This window comes from Centrocercus urophasianus, unplaced genomic scaffold (assembly GCF_019232065.1).
Source record: "Centrocercus urophasianus isolate 14NV4802_14NV808 unplaced genomic scaffold, USGS_Curo_1.0 seq_23, whole genome shotgun sequence".
NCBI classification, from domain to species: domain Eukaryota; kingdom Metazoa; phylum Chordata; class Aves; order Galliformes; family Phasianidae; genus Centrocercus; species Centrocercus urophasianus.
The window spans coordinates 8,806,767-8,817,096 of NW_024884789.1; the positions used below are offsets into that span (position 1 = coordinate 8,806,767).

The 10,330-nt window shown below is 42.7% G+C and overlaps 1 protein-coding gene across 1 annotated transcript in view; it reads left to right on the forward strand.

The window, feature by feature from the left end:
- The window catches only part of HOMER2 (homer scaffold protein 2), a 48,134-nt gene extending 40,989 nt beyond the window's left edge, over nt 1-7,145 (forward strand). The window contains exons 5-9 of the mRNA XM_042824723.1: nt 250-389; nt 1,553-1,709; nt 3,008-3,118; nt 5,496-5,576; nt 6,860-7,145. Coding sequence (XP_042680657.1) covers nt 250-389; nt 1,553-1,709; nt 3,008-3,118; nt 5,496-5,576; nt 6,860-7,048 — 678 coding nt within the window. The 3' untranslated portion in view covers nt 7,049-7,145. The remainder of the gene's footprint in view (nt 1-249; nt 390-1,552; nt 1,710-3,007; nt 3,119-5,495; nt 5,577-6,859) is intronic.
- The last annotated feature ends 3,185 nt before the right edge of the window (nt 7,146-10,330 follow it).

The following is a 10,330-nucleotide window of genomic DNA, read 5'->3' on the forward strand; positions in this document are numbered from 1 at the left end:
GCTTTTCACAGAGTGTGAGTATTCAGCTCATGACGTTATGTGTCCTGTGCATTTGTATCTCCTTGCACTTATATGGGTGCAAGCAGAACAGGACCCCTTTCTGGCTGACAAGAAGGAAAGCCCTCTATGTTCTTCTTGTGTGCCACAGCATGCAAGTTGTGTTACTTTTGGGAGGCACAATCAAGCTGCTTGGCAGGAGGTGTGGGATGTAGAAAGAAACCCTGCATTAATCTGTGTGTTGTGCCACAGGAATCTGGGCGTGAAACACCATCTTCCACCCGAGCATCTAGTGTGAATGGGACAGATGATGAGAAGGCATCCCACGGTGGTTCTGCTGAGGCACAGCTCAAATCTGAGAATGATAAACTAAAAATTGCTCTAGCCCAAAGGTGAGGTTCGTTTAATATCTTAATTGCATGGAGATGGTGTGCTGTAATTATCTGATGGCTAATGGTATTAGCAGAAATTATTCAGATGTAATAACATAATCTAAAATGGTGCAGCAGAAGGAAGGAATGAGCAGATTTTAGCAGGCACCTCCTGGTATCTGATTGGAAGATATTTACCTTTTCCTGATCTGGTTCATGATGAGATCATCTGGCCACACCACCTTCATTTGCAGAATTTTAGATCTACAGAAATAATACCTAGGTCACTGAGAAGCAATTGCTACTGGTAACATATGAAGTTAATCTGTTCCTCCCCTTTGTTTTTGCTGCATTTACTTCAATGCAAATAGGTAGAGGCACTTAAAATTCTTAAAGGGAATGCACTGCAGCATAAACGGTTGAAATGAAAACTATAATTTCACTGGATTTTGTAGAAGTCTTTGGGAGATGTTTCTTAAGCTGCAAATAGTGCCCCTCGAAGCCACGTTTTTTGCTACTTGCTTCGACAAACTATTTGAAATGCTGAGAAGAGTAATTTGCAGCCACAGTGAAAGTACTGAACTTGGAATATGCAAAGCTGTGGCATTAGAATTGTGCAATTCTTTTCTAGAATCCTGCTTGCTTTGTCTGCCTCTTGTGTGTGAATATGTTTGTGAATGGACAGAAAATAGATCAGGATCAAACTGCTCATAAAAAGCTCTTTAAAATAAAGGCAGCAGTGACAGGAGCAGCATTACACAGTGAGCAACTTTAAGGTTGCATATTTTACACTTGAAGTACATTATCATCATTTCAGTAGCATAACCTGTTCTGAATCATACTGGTTGCTCATTCCTCCTGCTGAAGACACCTCCACGGGCACAGAAGCTGCTGTGGAAGAGATTTCAGAGCCTCCATTCGCTCTGTTGTTTAGTTCAAAGCTCTGGAAAGTGAGTAGCTTCATTCTTCAGCATTATGTAAGGCATATTGAAGGCTGAGCATGAAACAAACCATGTGTGGGTAGTATCCACTCCTCTACATTGTCCATCCTGAATGGTCCTAGCAGTGTTGACAAGCTGTAGTGATGCACAGGTACAGGACAGCAGGGTACATCGTTCAGACAGAGAGTAACAAGATGTGGGGTTAAATGGTCAGCCCATCTAACGGTGTCTGGTCCTTCCCAGTTCCTCCAATGTAAAGAAGTGGGAGACAGAGCTGCAGACACTGAGGGAGAGCAACGCCCGCCTGACCACAGCGCTGCAGGAGTCGGCTGCCAGCATAGAGCACTGGAAGAAGCAGTTCTCAGCCTGCAAGGAGGAGAATGACCAGCTCAGAAGCAAGGTAGCCCTGCGCCAGCAGCAGCCAGGGATGCCAGGGCACCTTGTGAGCTTTGACGCAGGTGGCCAAAAACAGTGAACAATGGGAGAGGCAACCAGCAAGTTCAAATTGGCAGTTTTTAAGACACAGATACAATTATGGGTTCTGGATAGAAGGTGTCTGTAGTGAGAGCATTAATTGAAATGGTCCCCAAGGAGCTTTGAGGGTTATCTGTGCTCTTTTCTTACATTGCTGCTGCTTTGTTTGTGTGTGTGTGTGCTAGGGGACGGATGTTGTAATTGATAGAGAAGTCTGGAGGCTGAGGCAGCAGCAGGGGAGTTCACAGAGCTGGGATCATAGGAGGATGTGGACTGCTGCATAGTATGGAGCACTGACCTCTTGGCTTGGACAGCGTGGTGTCGGAGGGGCTGCTGGCCAGGATGATAAACAAAAGAGTGATAAAAGTAGGAGTACAGCTGTTGCATGCCTTTCAAAGCTCACTTCAACACTGCCAGAGGGTGGCTGAGCAGGAATGGTTATAGCGTGGTCACCCGCACAAGGCCCAGCTGGAACCATGCAGCAATAAAGCCAGGCCTGGAGGTGGGCAGCGAGGCTGGGAGCTGCTGCTACGGCACCAAACTGGCTCCTAACCATTTCTCAGTGGCTGCAGCCTAGAACTGAAGCAGTTATTTAAACACCCCTTGCTATAGCTGCAGTGTCACTGCCCTGCAGGCCTGCTGGAGCAGCCATGCAATCAGTACCATGTGCTGTCATTTTCCACACAGTGAGGTTTTCCCAAACCTCTCCCCAACCTGTGGGGAAGGCTTGCGGGAAGGGCGGCTCCTGAGGTGAGGAGATGGCTGCCCCTTCCTTCCTGCGGCAGCCCCAGTGACAAGCAGCCCCAGAGGAGGCCATGCTGAGAGCGTGGGATGGATTTCTTCTCCTTGCCACACTGACACACCCTATCCATTACAACCTTACAGTAGTTTCACAGAAATGACATGCAGATTGTTTCCTCAGCCCCGCTTGTTGTAGCAGCTCAGTGTTTTGTGCATCCTTGAGTAATTAAGTGAGGTACTGTGTGAAAGAAGCTAAGTGCAACCCCAGTGCTCCCTTGTGGATGTGTTTGTGGATTCTTTTGAAGGCGAGAAGCAACAATTTTGTAGTACTTGAGTGCTGTGATGAGAAGCAGATCCATGACATGTTAAATTTGACTTTGCTTCCCTCTGCTCAGTGGAGCAATGCCTGCTCACACTGGCTGTGGTCTGCCCCAGATTTTCTGAAACATGACTATTACATCTGTTTTCTGGCATCTCTTAAAGATTGAAGAACTGGAGGAGCAGTGCAATGAAATAAATAAGGAGAAGGAAAGAAACGCACAGCTGAGCAGACGTCTCCAGGAGCTGGAAACAGAGCTTCAAGACAAAGAGCTGGTAAGTGCCATAAATACAGACAGGGCATACATTCATACATTCCGGAGCTGGAGTTGCTTCTCACTTTGGGCATAGATTTATGGTCTGGCTTATCTACAGCCAGGGAAAGCCTGTTGTCTCAGGGTATTGCCTGTTTCTAGATTTTCTGGGTAGGACTCTTTGGCAATAGTTTGATAGATTTTCTCAGATCTCAGTTTCACCATATTATGTGCTGTGACAGCACACTTTATTCTGGTGGTTTGTGTATGCAGTGCTTTACTCCCACAAGAAGAGCTGGAGAGGTGGAACAAGTTGCCCCAGGCCAGACAGATGTCTGCTGAAAACAGTTTTTGTTGTCAGTGCCCGCATCCTGTGTTCCTCAGACATCAGGAGCAGCAGGATTTTTCATTAAAAAGACATTTACAAAGCAACTGGGCATTTGCGTAGCAGGCCCTGTTTTCTTTTTTTTCCCCCAGATGGCTCATATGCTTCAACTTACCCATTTTACAGCCTCCCTCTGATCTCAGGACTAAGGCCAAAAGTGAGAAACTTGAATTCATTTGGAGTAGGCCATTTTGTCATTTTTTTATATACAGGGTGGTCATTTTTCTAAGGAGAATGATGTTGATGGCTTGGGGCCCCTGAACAGCGGGAAAAATAATGGTATCCTTGTCTCTTCCTTCATTACAGTGACCAAATGCTCTGTGCTGTTTGAGAAAGAAAGAGCTGTCAGCAGGTGCAGTAAAGTTTGCCATGTGCCATTACAACATCTCAGCTGGCACTCTTAAAAGCAGTGCTCTTAAGGGGCTTTAAGATGGCACAAGGAAATAGTTTAGGGAGATGGATTTTGATGCGCTGTTATAAATATAATATGGTTCTCAGCACTGTATTTCCAAGGAAAATGCCATGCTTTCTTCCCAGCCTTCCTGTGGTAATAGCACATATAAGAACCCTTATTTACTAGCATTTTGCTCAGATTTCACATTTTTGTGATGCCAAATGAACCAGAAACTCAATTGTCTTGTGAATATCACCTGTCATCCAATTTGTTAATTTGTTTTCAAACTGCGTGCTTGCAGTAGTAGGTCCTTGATTAGGTCTAAGCCACCCAGAAGTAACCAGCATGAAGCCCAATTGTGGACATTGCCCTCCAAGAAGAACTGCTGATACTCTCTTCATGTAGAAAATGGAGAGAAATTTAAAGACATGGGAGTCAGGATAGAATTATCTATTGAAATATTTATATAGGCATATATTGGACATCAGATGCCATATACTATATAGTATGTATTTATGCACATACATACTGTATTGTAGTATATATAATAAGTAAACAGCATAATAGTGTATAAGTAGTATAATGTTTTTATGTTTTTACATACAAGTTCTCAAGCATTGTGTATGTATGTACATATACATATGCAGGAGAGCTCATATCTCAAAATAAAATTACTCTTCCTTTCCCCCATGTCAATAGCTGGAATATTGCCTGGATATAGTTATTCATGTATCAGTTAAACAAATTATTCAGTGCAGTTCAGAAAAGTCTGCACTATTAAATGGTGTGCTGCCTTACATGAATGTAAACCGATGCTGAGAAACAGAATATACTCATATTTGTTCTTGAGATCATGACCTGTGTGGGCAGCATTTCTGCACTCTCTTCAAGGCACAGCTTCTCTTGGACCTGCAGATGTGCTTTTCAGAGATGCTGTCAATCGTTCTGCAAGATGCACTGGCTTTCTTAGTGCCTTTCCCTACTGACCTCAATGGTGGTGTTTATTTGTGGAATTAATGCATTAAGCACTCTTTATTTCCACCAGACATGGTCTCCTACTGAGTCACGTTATTCTGTTCATGAACTCCTTTCAGTTACTCCTCTCAGTTTTGACAGCAGTGGTAGAACAGAACACAAACCTGGGGAGGTGTTGCCCAGGGCTGTGCAGTAGGAAGGAGCCCATCGCAACTGTGCTCTGTAATGATGCCTCTCTTCATGCAGCTCATAATTCCACTGGCCCTTTTTGCTGCCATCTATCATTGTAAATTCATGTCTAATTTGCTCTTTGCTACCATCTATAAATTGCTCATAGCATTACAGCACTTCAGATTCTCTCTTACTGAATATATCTTTTGAGTAGATATGTCATTTAGGTTAAGATTTCATTAATATAATTAATGACATCCATGCTAGAGATTGGATTACAGTATCTGTTATAGAAGTACAAAGTCAAAAACGCAGTGAAAAATGTATTCTAGCATATTCTTGAATGCAGACATGCTATTTTGGGTATTTAAATCCAAATACAACGCAGAATATAATAAAATATGCAAAATTATTCTCAAATTTTCATTGTTTTAAATTGAAGCTTGCAATGACTTTTCTTTTGTGTTTTCAAAGGAACTGGAAGAGCTTCGAAAGCAGGGTGAAATTATACCACAGCTCATGTCAGAATGTGAATCTGTATCTCAACAATTACAGGTACAGTTTAGCAATGAAATTAATTATAAAGCAATTGATGAATTTATTTTATTTTATAACCCATGCAGTTCTATGTCTAATTCAGGGTTTAAAGGCAAAAAACCCCAGTTTGCAAAACCAAAAAATACTTGCTAGTTGCAAAATGCACCATGCCTTTTGTAGCACTGACTGATTCATAGGTCTGTTTCTTCCCTTGCACAAGTTAGCATACCCTGGTTCACTTTGCATCCATCTCCTGCTGGTTCCAGACTATTTCACATCCTATATTCCCACTGTGGGGCTGCCCCAGCACAGTCTGTGCTGTGCTCAGAGCACCCCAAGACCTGTGGCTGATCACTGCAGAGGCTTTTTGGGAAGTAACAGATGGGCAGAGCTGTGTGCCACTGGGGACAAAACTCATGGAGGCTGTGCTGGTGCTTTGTGGTTCCGTGGGACTTGGGGTGCATGGCTGTGCTGCTGGAGGTGCTTGCACCCTGTGGGACTCATGGGGCTGTGCCTTGGGTGCATAAGTGCACTAATTAATACATAGAAGGACAAATGTAAGCAGTCTCATCAATGAAATCAGTCCAGCCAATGGCACCAACACTCTAATAGTATGATCAGTGTCAAATCAGACAGAAGTATACCGAGGGGAGACAGGTGCTGAGCGTGGTTTGATTCAGTGATGCCCATGGCTTTTAGTGAGGGTAAGCATGTGCTTGTGTTAATGAAATGGAGACCAAGCAGAAGAGCTTGTGCAGGAGCAGAGCACAGGATGGGAGGTGTTAGCTGGCTGCCCCACAGCATGCCTGAGGGCTCCCCAGGGCCAGGGGCAAACTTTAAAAAAAAAAAAAAAAAAAAAAAAAAAAAACCACCTATAAATCCTGAAGTACTGCATAAGGCAATAACATTCCTTGGGCAGTATTTTCTAAAGCTTGTCTTTCAAGATTAAACCACCATGGATAATTCTGTATGTAATTGCTGGCACGAAATCTAATTCTGCAACTGTGGCAGTGACAGAAATGGATGTGTGGTGTGTGATTTAAATCCAGCTGAATTTTAAGATATCAACCAAATGACAAAATCTGATGCAAAGTGTCTTTTCCAGTTAATCTGTGTCCTTTTCTGCGTGGGCTTTTCTTAATCTGTCCAACACGTGTTGGTTTCTTCAGAGGTGCCTGTGTTAATCAGTTTGCTGAAGTTGGAGCAACTTTTCCAATCTGATGCCATTTGTTGCTTTGCTCTCGTAAGTGCTGCTCATCTTTCTTCTCTATGATTTGTCTTGTTATCTTTTTGTCTTCAAGGATGCTGAGAATAAGAACAAAGATCTTGAAGAGAAAGTCAGAACACTAAGGACAGAAGTTGAAGAGAGCAAACATAGGCAGACCAACCTTAAAACTGAATTAAAGAATTTTTTAGATGTACTAGATGGGAAGATAGATGAATTACACGATTTCCGACAAGGACTGTCTAAACTTGGAGTTGACAACTAGATGGCAATAGATTTTTGTAATCTAGGGTCTGGACGTTTGATGTTTTGTTGACCCCAATCCATGTGTTTTACAAAATATAACTAGAATGTTCCACGTGTTTGCATTGTTTTTGTACATAGAGGCTGAAAATTTGCTGTGGGTTATTTTGGGTTTTTGTTTATTTGTTTTCCAAACCAATCGTGCTGCTTGCTGAATTCTTTTGAGGTTAGAAACTTTCTATGCTGCTGCTCCGGCTTTGTGGGGTTGGGAACAGGTAGAGGGTTCTGTCTCAGGAATCTGGAACTAGATCTACCTTAAAATGAATATGCAGTTAGTTGTTGCAGGGAAATTTATATCTTTCTTAAGGGCTGTTGCAACCATAGAAACAGAAAACAAGTCTTTTTTTTTCCCAAACTATCAGCACCCCTAGCAACGTATCCTTTTGTTCCTTGGCCAAGCAGAGAGATTAGATGGAGCTCCTGCAGTGTGTAAATCAGCCTGGTAAAATGTGCCTGTGATGAGCTGCAGTCAAGTGAATCACTTGATGTGCTTGCCAGTATCTTTAGGGACCACATCGATCAGGCCTGATTCAGAGAGTAAAATCTAGAGGACTTCATATAACCTTCAATTCAGGCTGCATGTGCTTGCTTGGGTCCAAGGCAGCGCCAAGACAACAGTGTAGAAATGAATTTCAGCTCTTACACTTCAAGTCACTCATTACCTATAGGTGAGGACAGCTCCTCTTGCTTGGCATGGCATCTCTCTTTGAACCATCATCTCAGTTTTGAACCCTTACTGTTCAGTCACTGTGTGTGCCTCTGAAAAGTGCACACTGAGTCTTGGGACCAGATATTAATTTTAGGAGGGGACATACTGCTGCTTTGTACGCAGTTCACGTGTATCTCTGTGCACCTCTATCACAGCAGGGGCACAGGGGGCGTGATCAGAAAAGCATCAGGAGGTCATAGGAAGCAGCTTCCTGCCTAGAAGATTTGCAGGTAATGACTGCATGAAGCCAAAACCCCTTTCTTTCCTATGATTCCTGTGTTCCTCCCTCAGGGGACAGGCGGGTGGGAGTTAGTCACCAAGTTAGACTGACAAAAAAAGAAAAGCCCCAACCCAATCTCTAAGGCAGAAAATGTAGTCTTTGTTTATTCAGCAGCTCTAAATACGTTTTGAGAAATGGAGACTCACACCGGATGGCAGCGAGGACATCGCTGTGTCACCGACTGATGTGAGAAGGACTAGAGAGGAGCCCACACTTTGCTTTTATCCCTAGGAATGCCGTCAGCTTCTTTAATTTCTTTCTCTGTATCCTGGTTTGAGATTCTGTTTACACTGCATCTGAATTCATTCAGGAAAGAACTTGTGATTATGGATATTATATTTGCTTCTATTGGGTGGAAGTTTGGTGGAGCACCAGGTGAGTGCATTCCAGAAGTGACTGATTCAGTAGCCACACTATAATGTTTGCATATTATTTCTTAGGCACTTTTTCTTTCTTGGCGTGTTTCTATTACAAAAGTGACCTTTAGAAGATGTGGGTAATAGATGAAACACGCGTTGAATTATTTTTGCACATGGCTCTATAATCCACATGCTGGAGATGGGTTTTGTCTGCCATTGTCCTAGGAGTTTTCATTTCATCCATTGTGTTACCATTATTGCCTATTGTTCAGACTGGACGTTTTGCACTCTTTTAATCCTTTTAAATGACACGTGAAGCTGGGACCTTTTATAGTTACTATGACCATTTAAGTCTTAAAAAAAAAATAAATGCTGTAGGCTGTTGAAATTTAAAAATAAAAATAAAAATCAGGTACATAGCATGTAGGCGTGTGAAAATTAAACTTTGCCAGCCTAGAATATTCAACAGTTGCATAATGTGGGGTTAGGACAGACTTCTCAAAATTGAGAATGACGTCAGAAACTGTTTGTGGTGGTGAGCAAGCAATCTCCATTTTTAGTCTTTCTATTTGATAGCAAGTCCATGATCATGAAACAGGCAGCTTGTCCTGCTTATCCTCTTCCCCCCATACTGCTGCAGAGCTCCATGTGTGGGGGAGCAATACAGGCAGTCAGGGCTCCTGGTTGCAGTGCTCATCATTCTGCACTAAGGACCCTGCTCCATCTCCTGCTTCCTTTTGTCTGTTAGGTGATCTTAGGGCTTCTTGCTCTGGTTTTAATATAAAATACGGTCAAAGGAGTACAAAAGACTGCAAATAAATGATACTATTGAGATTAATCCAGGCTTTTTCCAGCTTTAGTCAGATCTGTCTCAGATCCCAAAGCTTGATTTTATTCATTATTACAGCTCAGAGCCATGTAGACCCGTATGGCTGGTGATGAGGAATGTCAGCTCTATATCCATTGTACATGAGGCTGTATCTCGCCTTGAGCACCCATGGTCTCACTCTCCACACACAGGTTTCTCCCTCAGAGTGGTGCATGGCAGGATGCTACCTCAGCTGTGTGGCTGCATGTTTGCAAAGGCCTTCTGCCTGGCTCCAAGTGCCACTGCTGCCCCTCAGCCATGCTCTGCCCCGGTGGCACCTGGAAAGCTGGGGCTCTGGAACAGAAATCTGCCCTGACATTCTTTAGTGAGAGCGTCTGTCTGTCTTCCATGCTCTCCAGAGAGATACTCTTCTGACACAGTGTTAGAGCTGCTGGTAGTGTTGGTTTTTCTCTTGGTGCAGTGGCCAAAGTAAGCTGAACAGATCCAGTAGAAGTGGTCAGAGGCAGAAAAATGACTTGAGATAATTGTTGTCAAGGGGAATGGAATGTTTCTCTGGCATGTTAGTTAGCATATTGGAAGATGACCTTAGCCTAATCGTTAGAATGAGTTCAAAATGAGAAACTTAAAACCTTGTTTCACAAACCAAAATAACACAGTTTAACCTTTTCCTTTTTTTCCTATTTGGCTGAAGTCTTATTTGCTGATTTTTGACTCAAATTCACAAGTAGTGGCATTTTCCCAGAAAGTGTATTTTCAACAAAATTAGCATTTGCCTGTGTTCCTTTGTCCATGTCTAATAGGCATTTCCTTTATGAAGTGAGCTAAGTGCAAGAGGAACTTACTTTTGTAAGGAATTCAGTGCCACCTCTCACTTTCTATACCCGGCATTCAAAATACTCTTCTTTAAAAATGGCTTTACACTCGGTGTGCCTGGGCCATGCTACTCAGGCAATGCCTTTTTTATATTAATTTATATATCTATATTTTTTTTTTACAGACAAACATCTGATTTTACCTTTATGTGAGGGATGTAGGCTTTTTTTTTTTTTTTTTTTTTTTTTTTTTTA